Genomic DNA, 20,095 nt, shown 5'->3' with positions numbered 1-20,095 from the left:
GATTCAAGTCCTGAGATTCCTGTTGAATTTCTCATTGAGAAAGATGGATGGCTGGTCAGGCTATTCATATATGTCCAAGATGTCATATGTCATAAAACACTCATGGTATTTATCACAATAGAAGTTTATATCATGATAAACTCCATTATTGTAAAGTATATTTCTGTAGTCTTTAGGGTTTACTGTATGTACATTTTCAGTTAAAATAGTTACAAAATGTTTCAGTTTTTTCTGTCTTTCGCATTTTTGTGTAGCTGAAAAAGAAATCCGATTTCTTTCATTTCTGCTATTTTGAGCACTGAATCATAAAATCTTTGTTCCATATTGTCACGTCTTTTCTATTCTTTGTGCAATTTTTATCTTGCATCTTTTATCTAGTTTTTACCCTGTCACGTCTTTTACATTTCCCTGTTGCGTCTTCGATGTTTTAGTCTTGTTCTGACATTTAACATGTAATTTATTGGTCGAATCGCCCCGTTCTACAATAGAAGGACGACGATAAATTTAGTCTGAGTGCAAATGAACGCAAATGCTCACAGACTTTTGCGACGCCAGAATAAAAGAGGTTAAAATTCTGACTTTGCAAAGCGGATCCAGACCAGCGTATTTGTGGAGCTGCTGTCGTCACTCCTTGTAGTCATTGTGTTGTCCGGCTTTAAACCACTCCACCAAATTTGCATAGTGGCCCTCAGATGCCATGCCGTTGTTTGAGTATGGATTATGCAGGTTTTTAAGAGACTGGCCTCTGCCTTCTTGTCTCATCGGATCCATGTTTGTTCCGTTGCTCATGGGACGAGGAAGCAGGTTGGTGTAAGTGTTTCCTGGACTTTCTCGTGGCGAATGCATGAGGGAGCCGTGAGTCTCTGCAATCTGAGGCTCTTGCTTCATCTGGAACACAGGTGGAGACCCTCCTCCCACCAGGCCCTTCAGAAACTCCTCCCCCTCTTCTAGCAACGGGAAAGACGAAACCAGACCCTGTGACCCCCCTCCGCCTCCAGGCACAGACCCGTTGAAGGTGTTCTGGATTGGATTCAGGGTGCTGTAATTGGGCCACATAGTCTGGAGACCCTGGTTGGGGTTTGCGAGCTGGTTCTGGACCCGGCTTTCAGACACCAGGTCTTCCCTTTGGTGTGGGAGGTGGTAGAGGGGCTGGGACTCTGGCTGGCTCATCACAGGGGCCTGGGGGCCCGGGTCCAAGCACTGCAGGTCCCTTATGGAGAGTTGAGGGAGGGTGTTGGTATCACAGCTGCTCTGGTCCATTCTGGTGGTGACGTCAGATCCACGGGTGGCCTGCTGTTGCCGAACGTGGCGTGGCATGTTGTTCATGGCACCCGGCTGGTTGATGGTGACCGTATCCATTGAGAGAGCTGGGTTGGGAGATGCCCAGGACACATTCGGAAGGCCTGGTTGGTAGGTTTGGTTGAAAATAGGTGACGGTTGCTGTTGCATCGGAGATTGCCTCAGGTACATGTTGCTGAGATCTGGAAAAAATGTAGTGACTTTAATCCTTTGATGCATGAATTATAAGAACCTTGGTCAAGATTTTTTTTTTCCTGAGTGTTTTTATTCCTCTTTAGGCATGAAAAAAACAATGTGACTGAATTTTTTTTAACCCTTTCATGCATGAATTATGAGACCCTTAATCGAGATTTTTTTTTTACTGAGTGTTTTTATTCCTCTTTAGGCATGAAAAAAACATGCCTAAAGAAAATTTTCTTCAGAACCTATTTTTCATGGAGCCGCAAAAATGTCTGCTCAGCTGGATACCACATGTTTAATTTTTGGAGCAAAGAAACATATATTTACTGATATATTTTGTGAAAACTATGAAATAAAAACATTTTAATGCTCATTGTAGGTAATTCATTTATCAGACAGGGGTAGTTGTTTGTTTACCTGCTTTACTAGTTTGTCTGATAAATGAATTATCTGCAAAAATTATATGCGGAAGAGAGTATGAACCTTTACCAGACATTTTTAATGCTGCTAATCTGATGCTTTCTCACATTTTAACATGCTAATACCAGTCATTACTCACTTCGTGAAGATAATATGCAAAAAAAAAAACAACAACTTTTTACAAAAACTGTTAATTACAGATTAATAACAATAACAAGCAACTGATTTACACTTGAACATGTTACTCTAGATCAGGTTTATCAAGAACTGCAAAGTTACAGTAATGGTATGAATTGCAGTGTATGGGATGATGCATAAGCGTCCACTGTGTTGGCTGATATCAAACTAAAACAACAAAATCCATGAATATATAAGAGAACAGCTGTAGAATCGCTGTCCACTGTAGTGACCACTATGCATGAAAGGGTTAATACGACAGCAGATCTGGATCTCACCTCACTGACTATGGTTACATACAGAAAATTCAACAAGTTCTGTCAAGCCCTGAGAGGCGACTTTGTTGTGATATTGGGCTCTATACATGAAATTGAATTGAATCTCATTCTGAAGGAGCTAATATTCCTACGAGTGTATTATTCATTTTCATATCTACTAAAAATTAATAATACCCAAATGCTCTTTCCACTGTTTGTTCTAAGTGTTTTAAATTCAGATAAATGTCTCTTAAAGGGTCATATTTTGCTAAACCCGCTTTTATTAGTCTTTGGTGCATTTATTTGTGTATTTGGGGACCTTAATAGTTCAAAAAGTTGGATTTTGAACCCTCCAGGTGCTGCAAAGCTATCTTTATATTCATTTTGGCAAAAATCGAGTGGATTTCTACAACCCGTTTTAATTCCTGTTTAATTTGTTACATCTATAACTAGTTACATCACAATATTTGCACATATAAGGTCAAGACTTCCGATGAACATTTCTCCGAGTACGACATAATTGTTTGTCAGCAGCAGCGGTTGTAGTAAAAACTGAAAATATGTCCAAACTTGGAGCCGATTATGTAAAATGTTCAGTTGTTGGTTGAACAGGACAGAGCAGCACAGTCAACAACCTGGAGGGGGTGGGGCATGTGAATTTAAAGGGCCAGCGCTCAAAACAACCTTTCTGGTGTCATTACTCAGAAATAGGGTTGAAGATGGACCTGTGGAGTTGAGTTAATAAAGAATTCAAACCCAAGAATAGCATTTACAGTTTATCTAGAACACAGGGAAATGTTTTAAAATGCATAATTCCATTTAAAAAAGCTAAATATCACTCCTTTAAAGTCGGTAATAAACTGCCTGCAGATGAGTTTGACTTTCTGTTTTATACATGTACTTCCACTTCCTTTTTCACACTGAATGTCATCTGAATTGTTTTCAAATACAAGGATGGAAGGACTGGGTGGAATTTGTGGCTTATAGTGCCTTTCATTCCATCTAGCCCAAGAAGAGGTGAAAATCCCCAAGTCGGCCCAAGCTGATAGATATCTGTGACCACGATCGAGTCATTTGACCCTGGAATGAAAGCTGATTGTTGCCAGTTGTACTCTTTCACACTGAAGACAGAAGCCAGGTTATGGTTCTGTTGGAGGGTTTTCCTTCTGCAAAAGAAGTTCTAGAGGATTTGCTGGGTTTTCTTTCCATAGAGTATTTTTTAAGGCTTTGACCTGAATTCACGCCTTGAGATAATCATGTATTGTGACTGTCGCAATATCACTAACCCAGAACTGAACTGAACTTGTGATGTTTCTATTAATATTCCTATTTGCATGACTGTGAACCCCACCTAACTATTTGGTCAGTGTTGCGATGCAGAACAAATCCATAACCAAACACTTGTTGATATACAAGGAAGTTTGTTTCTCATCTTAAACTCAAATATGGGCTTTTTTCTTTAGGCATGCATCCCTATTACAGCCTAAAAAACACTTAGCTACTTACTTTTGTGTGTAATGCACAGATCGAAATGAAAACAGGTAGTAGTATGTCACAAACCGCCATAAAAACCCCAGTTCAGATACCTACTCTGGACATGCTACATGTATTTCCCCTTGTGCCCTTTATATATTCATAAAAATAGTGAAATAGCAGTGAGGATGTGCTGATTATCTGTTCTACTCACCTTTTCTCATGTGACTCATGGTAGTCTGTGGTACTGCTTTTGGCCGGTTCATGGCCAGGCTGCTAAAAGGACCAGCTAACAATGAAAAAAAAAAAAAGAGTAGAAACAGTTATTTAAGTATGCAATTTGTGCTTCATATTAACAAATAACCATTATTTTCCTGGAATGTACATCAATCAGCTGTAATATTTTGACCGGTAAAGTGGTATTAATGTTGATTATCTCATTATAGTGGGACCTGTCAGTGGGTGGGACATATATTAGGTAGTGAGTGAACATTTAGCCCTTGATGTTTTGTGAGAAACAGAAAAATGGACAAAAGTAGGGGTCTGAGCAACTGTGACAAGGGAGAAATTCAGTGGGTCAGACCATCTCCAGATCGTGTTGTTCATTACCTCCGCCAAGGAGGTTATGTTTTTGCCAGGGTTTGTTTGTTTGTCTGTTTGTTTGTTTGTTTGTTTGTTTGTTTATCTGTCCGTTAGTGTGCAACATAACTCAAAAAGTTATGGACAGATTTGGATGAAATTTTCAGGGTTTGTTGGAAATGGGATAAGGAAGAAATGATTAAATTTTGGTGGTGATCGGGGGTGGGGGGGCCCACGGGGGGGGCCACTGATCAGCCTTGGCGGAGGTCTGCGCTCTCCGAGTGCTTCTAGTTCTCAATGTAAAGTGTTAAGTATTGACCAAAAAATCAGAAGAACAAAAAAAAGATCGAGCATCTATGGGAGCAGAACATTGTCACCACCTGTCCTAGACTCCACCAGACCACTGCAGGTGTGTGTGGTATCTGGACTAAGATCCCTGAAGTCCTGCATGGTAGAGATGTGGACCTCCATGGATTGTATTTATTTGTCCTGCACCTCCCACAGATTATCAGTTATCAACAAAATGAACAAAAATGACAAAAAATGGACAAATACTGACCAAACTATCCAACAAAATAATAACAAATGAATGCAAAAGAATATGATACTTAACGGAATGAACTCAATAGTCAACACAACGAACAAAATGGAGAAAAATAAATAATAAATAAATAAATAAATAAACAGAAACTAACCACAATATACAACAAAATTAACCAAAAATTATATAAAAAGGACCATGACCGTCAATAAAATGAACTAAATCGCCAACATCCTGAACAAAATTAACAAAAAATGAATGCAATCATAAACTAGAAGCACTCGGAGAGCGCAGACCTCCGCCAAGGCTGATCAGTGGCCCCCCCCCCCCGTGGGCCCCCCCATTCCCGATCACCACCAAAATTTAATCATTTCTTCCTTATCCCATTTCCAACAAACCCTGAAAATTTCATCCAAATCTGTCCATAACTTTTTGAGTTATGTTGCACACTAACGGACAGACAAACAAACAAACAGACAAACAAACAAACAAACAAACCCTGGCAAAAACATAACCTCCTTGGCGGAGGTAATAAAATGAACCAAAGTTACATAAAAACAAACAAAATAATCAGCATTCATGGATTAGATGTTTTCGTCCAACACCTCCCACAGATGATTAATTGTCCTGAGATTATGACGTCCTTCCTTAGTCCATGTTTGGTCGGTACTAACCACTGCAGACCAGGAACTAAAACATTACCTTCGAAGACTAAATGTTCACTTGCTGCCTGATGTATCCAACCCAGTGAAAGGTACAATTATAATAAAATAATCAATACTATAACCACTTCTCCTTTCGGTGGTCAGACTGTTATGGCTGATTGGTGCATGTCATACAGTATATGTCTTACTTGATAGTGCTGAGATCTTTATCAGATGTTCTCTTCTGCGCTTTTTCTCATTGTAGCCGTACGGATCTAAACGGAACACAAAATATTTAGAACAGAATGAAACGTGCCCACTGAGATACATTCAGTTCAGGCTTGGAAAAGCAAACACCACAGTATAATCTAACCTGATCATTCTTACCTTTGTCGTCTGGCAGATATCTGAAATCCATGGGTTCGCTCACTTCCTGATCAGACGGACGGCGCAGCTGCATGTGCACGGTGACCGACTCGGTGATGGAAGTGTTATAGTAGGGCGGAGTCTTGAAGACGATGGCCACTTGGCGATGGACGTCGGCCTGCGAGAAGGAGCCTTTGGCCTCCCAGCCGTCGGAGGAGAAAAACCGCACCTCAATGTCATCTGGGAAGAGTGATGATGGATGACAGGAATGGAAAACTGAATGAGTATGAACGGATGAGGACTATTTCGAATGAGTGTAGATAGAAAATTGATGTATATGAACAGGAAAGAGAAGACCGTTTTAATGATTAAGACCACAGGTGCCAAACATGCGGCCCGGGGGCCAAAACCGGCCCGCTAAAGGTTCCAATCCGGCCCGCAGGATGAATTTGCACAGTGCAAAAATTACACTGAAGATATTAACAGTCAAGGGCGTCAAACTCGAAAATAATAGCATAATAACCTATAAATAATTACTAAAATTTTCATCTTTAATATGAAAAAAAAAAAAATAATATGACAGTGTTCCTCTAAATAATGGCAACACCAATTTTTTTCTCTTTGATTTATTGCAAAGAACATTAAATTCTGATATCCTTTAACAATAAAATGTCAACAAACGGAACAAATATGAACAACCTGAAAAAAATAAAGAAAAAAAAGTTCAATTTTAAAAAATGTTTTGTGCCGTAGTAGAGCTGATCTGTAATGCACATGTAGAAGTCATGAGTTGAAGCAGAATATTGAAAATTGTGCTTATTTGTCTTCAGAAATTTCTTTTTTTTTTTTTAGATTATTCACATCTTTTTTGTTTTGGATAGTTTGTAAAATGTAAACATTTTTGGAATTTAAGTTATTTAAGTTATTTTTTGCACTGAAAAATTTGGAGTTGTGATTATTTATGGATTTTTATGCTATTATTTTATTGGTTTGGCCCGCTTGAGATCGAATTGGGCTGAATGTGGCCCCTGAACTAAAATGAGTTTGACACCCCTGATTTAGACTGTTTTAGGCTGTAAATCAACTAGTGAATGTTAACCTCTCAACAAAAAGCATCTACTGATCCAAAATAATGAATAACTTTTGACTCACTAATCATACCAATATATTTGAAAAAATAAAAATAAAGGCAGTTTCTCAGCTTTTTAACAGCAACGTTCTTGTGTAACATTGATTCATCAATAAAACCCATGCATTTTGACAACGACAGTGGTTGTAGACACTTGTTTTTATGTTCACTTACTGATATATTTGAACTATATATATTGGTATTTGACTTGGAAAGAGTCACTTTTGCCTCAATTTTTTCTGTTCTGATTTAATAGCCTTTGAATTAACTCTGAGCTTTTATATACATCTACACGATCAGTAAATTAAACATAATTTTTTACTGAAAAATGCAAACTTCAGGGGATAATACCATAACAAATGCTATTAAATGAAGAGGAAATTTCTTTGAAAGTCGTCACAAAAACAGTCTTTAAGTGTTAAAGCCAGGTAGTCTATGTATTCATGTACCTTTTTGTACTTTGTCGCACAATAAGAAGATCTCGTCTCCTCCTCGAACGCTGCCGCTGTTCCTGTTGACCCGACAGATCCTCAGTTCTGCTGTGTTTGGAGCTCCTGTTGACGCACAAACGCAAAACGGTAAACATGCAATGCAACAAATCTGTCAAATCAAATCACTTTGTTGTCTCAATTTGTCGGGGCTTAAGCTACTTGTTATTTAAGCATTTTTATGAAGAGAAGTGGGTATTGAACTCATTTTTACTGAATCAATTCAATTCCAGTTCACAAGGCATCAATTCAATTAGCATTAAAATTTGATTTGATTTCATTCAGTTTGGGACACGAAAAGCAGCAAAATCAATTTTACTTGGGCATGAAAGTGATTCTCAGATAAATTCCACAAACTGTGCGAGGAAATATCTAACTTATTTTATTGATGAAATATTAATATTTATAGTAAAGGAGCTGCATGTATGTGCTTTTATTCACTAACACCAAATGCAAATCAGTGCTGTCTTTAGTACCAAGGTGACGAATGAGGTTAAGGCTCAAATTTTACTCATTCACAAGGTAATGCATGTGTTAAAAAACTGACTTTAAGTTTTATTAATTCATATCAGATCATTCTAATGAAAATTTAGTAGAATCTGAAAACACAGCCCAAATCAACCACTGAATTTCACTTTCTTGTGTTAATGTTTATACAGAATGATACCAGGCAGATTTCTGTTTCTCTGACTTTATGCGACACTCTTAATTCCATTCAATGCTTCAAGTTCATTATTTTTAACAGACAAATGTGAATTTACTAGGGGGGTGTACTGGCAAGAATCTGGCGATATGATACAAATCACAATACTAGGATCACGATACGATATATCACGATATATCATGATACTGTTAAAAAAGGCAATTTTTTTAGTTGTTTCTTTTCTTTTTAAAGATTATTTCCCGGAAGAATTGAATTACACCAGAAATATGCATAAATATTAAACACATTTTTATTTGATCAGAACAGGATCTAATGCTATATCACAAAATGTTTCTAATTCTCCTAGTTTCCAAAGGAACTAAGATCTGCCACTCTTAGTAAAAAAAGTAAAAAGTGCTATTAGGATGTTTTAAATAACCATTATTTAATAAAACAGGGTTCAATAATAATAAATAAGATATAAACAATAAAGAAAAACAAAAAACAAAAATGAACCTCCACAATATCTGCATTTGAATAAATACCTAAAAATATCGATACAGTACTTTTTAATATCAATACAGTATTGTGAAATGAAATACCACGATATATTGCAGAATCGATATTTTCTAACACCCCTAGAATTTACACATAGTAACTGAACACTGAGCGCTTTTTGTCCTGTCTGGAAGCTCGATCAAGTACCTGCCTAACCGGTTCAATGTATGTCTTGCTGTAACGCAAAAAGCAATCACCTCATCTGCAAAACAAATCTATCCACAGGTACAAATAAAGTAACCTTGAACCTTGAACCTTGAATACAGGTTAACATAGACACAAATGTCTTTCAATGATGGCAACGATTATTATTCTGAAATCATAAAAGGGCTTTAAGATTTGTTTAATACTGGAGGTTTTAACGTCTTTCCTACACTGATTTTTTGCAGAATCAGCCTGCAATCTGGGCTTCAGTTTGTTAATTATGGGCCAGTCTTGTAAAATACAAACTTGGAACCAAATATTTTTTACCCGTTCTAATGAAATGATTGTGACAATGTGATTTATTCTTGACAGATAAAGTGTAACTGGGACTGATGTGAATTTAAAGAGAGGAAGGTGCCTGTAAACAAAATTGTTCCAACTTTATGGGCGTCAGAGTGTTATAGGTTCATTTTTGTTTTTCCAGCTCTTTTATTTGTATATTCACACGGGTATTTTGTTCTGTTGTTTGTATACGACAAAAGTAGTACTGCGATATTGCAGGTCATAAATGTAGTTTTTTGAAATTGATAATGCTGTTTTGTTAAATAATGGATAATTCAGTTCATCCTAAAAGCACTTTTTACTGTCTGAAAGAGGCAGATTGTTTGTTTTTTATTGGGAATGCACAAAAATAATGTTCTGATGTTGGATGGTTCAGAGACTGAACACGATGTATTCTTTTCGCAATGGAATATGAACATTTAAGCAGGATCTTTAACTGTAATGTCTGTAAATATTTATTTATTTATTTGTGTGTGTGTGTTTTTGTACTGGTAAAGCCGCATGTTCAAACTTTGTTTATCCAAATGCTGCACTAAAGGTTTTTCCAGGAAATAATGTTTTAAAAAAGAAACAAAACAAAAAATATCACCTTGTTAACAGTATCGTGATATATCGTGATATATCGTATTGGGAACCTATTATTGTGATTTGTATTGTATCGCCTGATTCTTGCCAATACACAGCTCTATGTATAAATAACAGCTTCTAGTCTTGAAAATCAGCAAAACGCTTATTCTGTACAGCTGATTAAACCAACACAGGTTAACATAGACACAAATGCCTTTCAATGATGACAACGATTATTATTCTGAAATCACAAAAGGGCTTTAACATTTGCTTAATATTGGAGGTTTTAACATCTTTCCTACATTGATTTTTGTTGCAGAATCAGCCTGCAATCTAGGATTCAGTTTGTCAATTATGGGCCAGTCTTGTAAAATACAAACTTGGAACCAAATATTTTTACCTGTTCTCATGAAATGATTGTGACAATGTGATTTATTCTTGATAGATAAGGCGTAACCAGGACTGATGTGAATTTAAAGAGAGGAAGGTGCCTGAAAACAAAATTGTTCCAACTTTATGGGCGTCAGAGTGTTATAAAAAGTAATAAACAGTAATTTAACATTACTGTACAGTCATTAAGCTTTAAGCCGTATTCCCAATTTAGAAACATTATCCAAATCCAATACATTACATCACTAAAATAGTAAGAATTACATTTTTTATCTTGTAGCTAATAATCTACGGCCTATAGCGTTTTTTAAAAATCATCATTGACACCGGATATAAAATACTTAGCTAATCTGTGATGAACTCCCAAATGCAACAAGCATCACAGGTCGACAGATCATGGATTTTCAAAGGTCATTATATATAATAATACTGATAATTTGGAGCTGATCAAACATTTCACATTTAAGTAAAACCTTCCCATCACTGCATAGGTAGCTGAATTTCAGAGCTAATCTTTCCTGCAAATATTATGATTTATAATAGTTGAATCATAATAATGTTAATAATAAAATGTGATTTGAAGTCACAAAGTTTATTCTATTGACTGATGAACTGTCAACAAGTACATTAATCGCTGGCTGTATTAACTGATCAACTAGTTTGAGGAATTTGAATCAGGGAGTCAGGGATTTTCAAAGTGTACCTGCCTAACTGGTTCAATGTATGTCTTGCTGTAATGTAAAAAGCAACCACCTTATCTGCAAGACAAATCTACCCAAAAGTACAAATAAAGTAACCTTGAACCTTGAACCTTGAACATAACATTGAAAGACACACTCCAGGTATTTTTCGCTGAACTCTGTGTTTGCCTACAGACCATTTCATGACAAAGTGCTGCACAGTTTGTAAGTTATTAGCTCGTTAGGTTTCATTGTTTTCGTTTTGTGACAGAATTATCAATTACTGAGTTTTCCATAAAAACATTAAAAAGATACTAAAGTTAGTATAAAAAGTAAAATAAAAGTAAAGTCACCTTCATAACCTAATCTCTGTAAAAATCCCATTAGATATACTATAGCCTTTCAATTCATATAATGGGATTTCTTTTCTTCAAGTCACGTGGATGTGTCAGAATCCTTCATCACATGATAGACTGTGTTTATGCTCTGATCTGTGCTTCAGCTGCTTATCGTAGAAAACACCACGATCAGTTTTACAGTTGAAGCCTCACCAGGTTGAGTCACATGTCACATGTCTGCTGCCAGAAGAGGAAGTGCTCCATGGTAACGCTGTTGTTTGAGGGTTAGAGCTTGTAAAGAACTTCCCTTTTTCTGTCTGAGTGTGAGGAAGACTGAGCTGGTTTACTGAACGTAACACTTGAAGTACTCTATGTTTGATCAAATGCTGGACACACGTGTGCACGTCTTGCAACAAACGGCTGGAGAAACACACATACTAATGCAACTTCCCAACTGCTGCATATCAAAAGGATTGTACAATATATTGTAGGTCTAGAGTAAAACCTGTTTTCAATATTTGCACAAAATACATGCAGGTTAAGTTGTAACTGTGCTTTTTAAATCCAATATAAGTTGAGCACCCTTAACCTTATAATAAAAATCACAAGAAATTACAAATTATTTATAGTTAAGATAGAATTTATTCCTTAGTTTTTTGTTTGTTTTTTTCTGTTTTTAATTTGATTTTGCTAAATACTGATATTGCAGTATTGTTATTATTGTTAATGTTGTTTTGTTTGACTGTTGAGTGCTCTTAAGAAGGAAATATAAGGGTGAATCACATTGTTTTTATGCTTGTAAATGGATACTGTATATGTGTTTGGAATGGGAGGACTCCAGGAAGAGTAGTTGATGTCCTGCATCAGCTAATGGGGATCCAAATAAATAAATAAATAAATAAATTTAAAAAATAAAATAAAATAAAATGCAAAGGAGGATAAAACAAGAAGGTGAAAAAATTGATAATTGATCATTAATTCAATTGATAACCGAAAAAGGAACCACTAGAAAAGCTGCAAAATTGCAAAAAACAAACCGTTTCAAACAGAATAAAGGATGCAAAATGGTAAATTTCACATGCTAAGACAAGAAGAAGAGATTAAAAAAATGCCCAATCTTAAAATTGAACCATGCAGATATGAGAATTAAAGCAACAAAAAGGTGGCCTCGAATAAAAGGAAGTGGACAAACAAGGCCTTTAGAAGTGGTTTTTTGAAAAAGTCACTGTGAATCTTATCTTCACATACAGGTTGTTCTAAAACGGACCCGTACGTGTCATTAAACGGTGATTCTGACATGCCATCATCACTGTAAATGCCTGAGATGATGTCACTCACTGTTGTCGTAGATGGGGTTGGTGATAACGGGGTTGAGCTTGCGGGTGTAGTGGCCGTTCTCGTCCTGCAGGAAAATCTGGATGCACAGACGAACCACGTTCAGGTCGTACTCCTCTGTCTGCAGCAGCTGCTCTCGAGGAACTGAGGACAAACATACAACAAAACACTTCAACACACTGGGGTAACACGTAATAATAAACAGAACAGAGAGACAACCGATAAACACAACCCTATGTTACGCACTTGTTATTCGGCTAAAATTTACTTAGGGGTCAAATGAGTGGCCATTTTTGTCAAAAAAAAAAAAAAGTTGTAAGAAATGCATAGAACTGTGTTGAAATAATGCTAATCCATTTGTGCACAGACTACTGATATTATTTGACAGTGGAAGCTCTATTTTCAGAAATATTGGATTTTGAATAGCACGTGTATGTGAAAACTTTTGCTGGTGGACAGACGTGACATTACCCATGATGCTCTGGTCAGTACCAGTACTTTATTAGGAATAAACTTATATACTTACTATTGCTAATTCTCCTCTTATTCATAAATGTTAGTATTGTGGATCTAAAACAATAACAGCTGACACAAAAACAGAAAATGTGGCAGTGGATGGATGTGACATTGTTGTTACAGATCCCATCATGCTGATGCTCGGCAGCCATGTCACCGTTTCCACAAATGATCCCTGTGCAAAAACTAGTATCAGAATTATTTATTATATAGTTTATCATCATACTAAAGAGTAAATAACAACATAGAATTATTTCTTCATAAAAATGCTTATTATTAGAAAACTGTTGATTTAAAAAGCGACGTGTGACATTCTTAATGTATGTATTGGCGTAACATAAGCAGGATGGATCAGCACCATACTCCATATTGCAACCTGTAAAAATAAAACATGTGATATGTAGTTTATAATCTTGTAAGAAAAATTGGGGAATCTAAAAGAATAGAATATTTGTTTTTCAGGTAAATTCAGTTAAAATATAACTTGGCCATTTGTGACATGAAAATATAGCATTAATTGTGATGAAATTGGAAATTTTTGACCTGAAAAGATAGTTCATATGACCATCAACATGTTGCAACAGAACAGAAATCCGGTAAATTTGCATAACTTACATTTAGTTCCTCTGGGGATTCACTTATATTGATTTCTTACGCACAAAGACATAAGTAAGACCTCTAAGCAAATTTTAGCCGATATACTTTTTTCACTCTGTAAGTTTGTACTTGACATTACTTATAGGTTATTATGCTATTATTTCACTGCTCTGGCCCACTTGACACCCCTGTTCTAAGTACTTTTTGCTGATAACACGAACACACTGTTGTTATATTAAGGTTGTGAAAGCAGAACTTGCAGTGGAGTATTTTCAAAGTGTGGTATTTTTTACTTCCTTTTCGCTGCAGAGACATTAGAACCAAGTACAAAGTATCAAAGCGGTAATAGAACTGAAGCTGCAGCTGCGTGTTAATCGATATATAAGGATGTCTTGTATGTAGACGGGTCCTCTTTAAAGTTCTCATGGTGGTGTCAGATCTGTAGGATGTCCCATAAACCTCAGCTTTGGATGAACATGAATATGAACACGTCACAGCCGCAGCCTACATTTGCACACACAATCGCTCACACACTCAGGCATACGAGCGTCACACATCTCGCCCCCGGAGGCAACACGCAAACAGACACACACACACACACACACCTCACAGGGAGAGCTTTAACTGAGAGACGCCCACACACACACACACACACGCACACACACACACACACGCACACACACACACACCAGGCTTTCACATCTGCCTACTTTCTCTTCCTCCATCTCTCAATTTCTGTCTTTCGCGCTCACTTCGAGGCCATCCCCGCCTACAGGTTTGTCGCTATGGTGACGTTCGCCGACGTCACCTCAGGGTGGAAAGAAGTGTGTATGTGTGTGAGTCTCTGCACAGCATACAAGTAAGATATGACACTGTCTGCATGAGTGACCACGGCGGCTTTTGACGTGTATGAAAGTGGTGGGACACGAGTGAGATTCAAGTCAAATTACGTCCAAAATTATGATCTTTTACTGCATTAAGAGGTGTTTTCAGTTTCCCTTTACCACATAAGCGCCAACAGACAGCAGTAATAACAGTATATTTGTGAGTTTTTTTTTTTCTTGCTAACAGTCGTGACGGGAGAAAATACTCAAAAGTATGCAACAACAAACAAAAACTATTGTGCACATGAGATGTAGGGAAACTCCTCAGCCTGATTGGATGTGTCGCTGGACATGTTTAGTGCAAACACCTGCGCAGGTATTCTGTCTGTTCTGTCTCTGCATGTACTACTGGCATTGTCTTCTCAAAGGCTCGTGTCCAAGTGAAGACACAGGTCAGCGCTTTTTACTTCACATTTGACGCAAAATGTAACATTTCGAGCAGGAAAACATAAGCTGTACTTACATTTTTTCAGGTGTTGCAGTTAATCTCAAATGATCCGTGAGTATATTTTTTTTACCCTCAAGACGTTAAAATACATCAGTTTGAAGCTTCAATCCTTTTTTTTTGCTTTACTTTAAGACAGGAAAATTAAGGAACTGTGCTGAGTTCTGCATATTTTATTGAATACATCATGACAAAGCAGAACAGGATAAAAAAAAAATGCAGTTCTGAGGAGTTCCCTTTCTGTTACTGAGAAATCTGCCTTGTTGTTGTTGTGTTATAACATGACTGGTTCCATGTGACACAGTCCCATAATTCACTGCAATCAGTCAAATCAATTATACAAACTCTGCATTTAAGTGTATAAACAGGGGTGTAAGAAAATATCGGTATCGCAATATAACGTGATATTTCACTTCACGATACTGTACCAATATTCAAAAGCACTGTATCGATATTTTCAGGTATTTATTCAAATGCAGACATGGCAGAGGTTCATTTTTGTTTTTCCAGCTCTTTTATTTGTATATTCACATGGGTATTTTTTTTCTGTTGTTTGTATACAACAAAAGTAGTACTGCGATATTGCAGGTCATAAATATAGTTTTTTGAAATTGATAAGGCTGTTTTGTTAAATAATGGATAATTCAGTTCATCCTAAAAGCACTTTTTACTGTCTGAAAGAGGCAGATTGTTTGTTTTTTATTGGGAATGCACAAAAATAATGTTCTGAAGCTGGATGGTTCAGAGACTGAACACGATGTATTCTTTTCGCAATGGATTATGAACATTTAAGCAGGATCTTTAACTGTAATGTCTGTAAATATTTATTTATTTATTTGAGTGTGTGTGTTTTTGTACTGGTAAAGCCGCATGTTCAAACTTTGTTTATCCAAATGCTGCACTAAAGGTTTTTCCAGGAAATAATGTTTTAAAAAAGAAACAAAACAAAAAATATCACCTTGTTAACAGTATCGTGATATATCGTGATATATCGTATTGGGAACCTATTATTGTGATTTGTATTGTATCGCCTGATTCTTGCCAATACACAGCTCTATGTATAAATAACAGCTTCTAGTCTTGAAAATCAGCAAAACGCTTATTCTGTACAGCTGATTAAACCAACACAGGTTAACATAGACACAAATATCTTTCAATGATGACAACGATTATTATTCTGAAATCACAAAAGGGCTTTAACATTTGCTTAATATTGGAGGTTTTAACATCTTTCCTACATTGATTTTTGTTGCAGAATCAGCCTGCAATCTAGGATTCAGTTTGTCAATTATGGGCCAGTCTTGTAAAATACAAACTTGGAACCAAATATTTTTTACCTGTTCTAATGAAATGATTGTGACAATGTGATTTATTCTTGATAGATAAAGCGTAACTAGGACTGATGTGAATTTAAAGAGAGGAAGGTGCCTGAAAACAAAATTGTTCCAACTTTATGGGCGTCAGAGTGTTATAAAAAGTAATAAACAGTAATTTAACATTACTTTACAGTCATTAAGCTTTAAGCCGTATTCCCAATTTAGAAACATTATCCAAATCCAATACATTACATCACTAAAATAGTATTACATTTTTAATCTGGTATAATCTATGGCCTATAGTGTTTTTAAAAAAAATCTTTACTGACACTGGATATAAAATACTTAGCTAATCTGTGATGAACTACCAAATGCAACAAGCATTACAGGTCGACAGATCATGGATTTTCAAAGGTCATTATATATAATAATACTGATAGTTTGGAGCTGATCAAACATTTCACATTTAAGTAAAAACCTTCCCATCACTGCATATGTAGCTGAATTTCAGAGCTAATCTTTCCTGCAAATATTTTGATTTATAATAGCTGAATCATAATAATTCATTCATTCATTCATTTCCTGAACCCGCTTTATCCTCACTAGGGTCACAGGGGTTGCTTGGAGCCTATCCCAGCTACATAGGGGCAAAGGCGGGGTACACCCTGGACAAGTCGCCAGTTCATCGCAGGGCTGAACATGTAGAGACAAACAATCACTCTCACATTCACACCTATGGGGAATTTAGATTAACCAATTAACCTATTAGTGCATGTCTTTGGATGGTGGGAGGAAGCCGGAGGACCCGGAGAGAACCCACGCAGACACGGGGAGAACATGCAAACTCCAATCATAATAATGTTAATTATAAAATGTGATTTGAAGCCACAAAGTTTATTCTATTGACTGATGAACTGTCAATAAGTACATTAATCGCTGGCTGTATTAACTGATCAACTAATTTGAGGAATTTGAATCAGGGAAAAAAAAGTGTTTTTTTCTGATTCTAGGAACATTTTCTTGTTTCTGTCCTTCTTTGTGAAAGTAAACTTAATATTGTAAAGACTGTAAAGCGAGCAGTGTATTCGAGGACATAGCCTCCGGCTTTGGGAAACACTTACCCACTATTTTACGACATTATAAAGCTCAAGCATCTGGTTGAGGAAATAACAGCTCAACTGACACTGCAGACAGTGATTAGCTGCAGTTCTAATACCATTAAATGAATATATCAAGGCTCATACAAGGTTAAATAGTTTGTGTTTAACAACAGAGCCAGCCTTGTTCTGTGTTTCTGTTTGGTCATCAGGTTCTTCAGCTGTAGGAGGTAGAAACACACAAACACACAGTGGAGAATCTGAAGGAGGCAGAGGTGAGACTCACTCAGAGAAACACTGATGGAACATATAAAGTTGCATGCGTGTGTGTTGGTGCATTGTGTTGTTGTTGCACCGCAATACCGGACAGGTGCAGAGTGGGCTGTAGGTAAGAGGACAGGTGGTGGTGGTGTGGTGGAAAAGGAACCAGGCCTGGGGTCGGCGGCACTGCATCTGCCGGTTCAGGGTCCTAAACTATGCGTGGGCGAGGGGGTGAGTGGGCGGGGGGGGCTGATGGGTAAGTGGTATAATGTGAATGTGGGAGTAGAATGTGAGAGTGAAAATGAAGGGGAGGCAGGTGCCAAGACTCACCACAAACAATGTCTCCACCGATGACTCACACTTTAACTATTTTTTTTATGACATGCATTGTTCAGTTGGTGATAACTAAGGACCTTTTATAATCTGTTGGTATCAGCAGAACTTGGCTTCACAACTGGACAGTGAAGGATGTGAACGGTTTGTATGGATGCTTTGTGTTATTGTAAAAATATACGGAAAAAAAGTTTGTTAACAAAGCAAAGGAAGCGGAATTAATTTACTTACAAGTTTGTAAAAAGGGGTGGGAATCTATAAGTTATTCTTCTTTCCACTCCTTTACGAGGACAGAAAAATTCTGTTTGACCATACTGTATAGTTCTTTGTTATCTGATGATTCTATGTGCTCGAAATAAAACTACACTAACTTACTAACTAACTAAATCCGTGTGTCATTCGTTCATTCGTTTTTCAATTTAAAACCAAAAATCAAAAAACAAAAAACCAACTCGTTTTTTTGTTTTTCATTTTCAAAACCAGAATGAAAAATGGATAACGGTTCGTTTTTCCATTTTCCGATTTTGTGCTTGAATGAAAAATGGAAAAAACGGGTAATGACCATTTCATCCGATTTAGCTATTTTCAATATAGTTAAGTTGTCTGACCTGGAAGTAGTCGTTACAAGGGAAAAAATAAACAAATGGAATCATGGCTGGACTGGAGGAATATTTTGCTATAATTAAGCAGCTGTTTGATACGTACGGAAGCGTATTGCATTCACACAAAAAACTGATTCAGCTCTGTTTTTCTGAATTAATTAATTCAGAAAATCAGAGTTTAAATTTTTTCAGAAAACAGTATCTCATTAATTCGGAAAATTCTGTTTATTTTTTCCCCAGTAAAGACTACTTCCGGGTCAGACAACTTAACTATATTGAAAATAGCAAAATCGGATGAAACAATCGTTATTTGTTTTTTCCATTTTTCATTTGAGCACAAAATCGGGAAATGGAAAAACAAACTGTTATTCGTTTTTCATTATCATTTTGAAAATGAAAAACAAAAAAAATGAGTGTTTTTTTGGTTTTAAATTGAAAAATGAATGAACGAATGATACACGCATTTAACTAAAATAATCAGTTAAACAACCAAGCTCGCTCCAACTATAGGGATATCTACAAAAAAAAGGATAATGCGACAGAAGTGACTGAATGTATACTTGACTTGCATCCATGGTAACATCCTATACTCTGATTTTTATTTTAATTTCTTTATTTCTTGGGTTGAAAAGTCTGCTAAATTATCCTGCTTGTTCTCTTCACTTCCACCACAGCCTCTAAATAGAATCAACTAACATCAACAATTGACCAGCATGACATAAACTGCAACAAATTTCAGATATTCACACAAGCACGTGTGAAATTTACACTATTCTCCTTTAAATAAGCCTGTGAAAGAACAACTAACCTCCAAAATGAAAAATAAAAACAATAATATGCACTCCTACCCAAATTAAAATAATTATTCATTATGTAAATGTTGGGGTATCAATGATAAATTGTGTTCACACATTGCAAATTCTGTTAAATTTATGCCTGTATGTACAATAGTTCAATTATGCACATAATTTGGAACACATATCGGTCATATTATTGTTTGTCCGGTGACTTAATAATACAAAGCACATCACCGAAACATTTAACTAAATAAATCCTGCAACACTGGTTCTCCATTAAACCCATAACAGAAAAATAACGCTCGGTGAGATGTTATATAAAACAGAATCAGTCAAAATATGGCAAACAATGTCAAAATGATAAAAAAAAAAAAAAAAATCATGTTATTCCTGCTAATTTTGCAGTGAAGACAATGTAAAAGTATCTTAAAGTTGTAGTACTGATAGCCACTTAATGATGCTCCAAAAGGCAGGTGAACAGGAGATTATAGCGTCTATAATAAGGAACGAACACATGAGTATGAGTGTGTGATGACGATGGTGAGCAGAGGTTATATTAATCACCGCTGACCTCATCGGCTATAATCTCATTAAGAAGCCTCAAGTACATCAGTGAAACCCAAACTAGACATGAAATACAGGGGGCTCACAGCAGTTTGATGGTACGTATGAGTGTGAAAGTGTGTTAGAGTCTGGA

At 36.5% G+C, this 20,095-nt stretch overlaps 1 protein-coding gene across 1 annotated transcript in view; it reads right to left on the bottom strand.

The window, feature by feature from the left end:
- Nucleotides 1-249: 249 nt before the first annotated feature.
- Nucleotides 250-20,095, bottom strand: part of rel (v-rel avian reticuloendotheliosis viral oncogene homolog) — a 33,738-nt gene continuing 13,892 nt past the window's right edge. The window contains exons 6-11 of the mRNA XM_030155746.1: nt 12,554-12,694; nt 7,515-7,619; nt 5,958-6,176; nt 5,780-5,845; nt 4,021-4,095; nt 250-1,481 (exon numbers count right to left, since the gene is read on the bottom strand). Coding sequence (XP_030011606.1) covers nt 625-1,481; nt 4,021-4,095; nt 5,780-5,845; nt 5,958-6,176; nt 7,515-7,619; nt 12,554-12,694 — 1,463 coding nt within the window. The 3' untranslated portion in view covers nt 250-624. The remainder of the gene's footprint in view (nt 1,482-4,020; nt 4,096-5,779; nt 5,846-5,957; nt 6,177-7,514; nt 7,620-12,553; nt 12,695-20,095) is intronic.

This window comes from Sphaeramia orbicularis, chromosome 15, assembly GCF_902148855.1.
Source record: "Sphaeramia orbicularis chromosome 15, fSphaOr1.1, whole genome shotgun sequence".
NCBI lineage: Eukaryota > Metazoa > Chordata > Actinopteri > Kurtiformes > Apogonidae > Sphaeramia > Sphaeramia orbicularis.
This window is presented reverse-complemented; position numbering and strand designations above follow the sequence as displayed.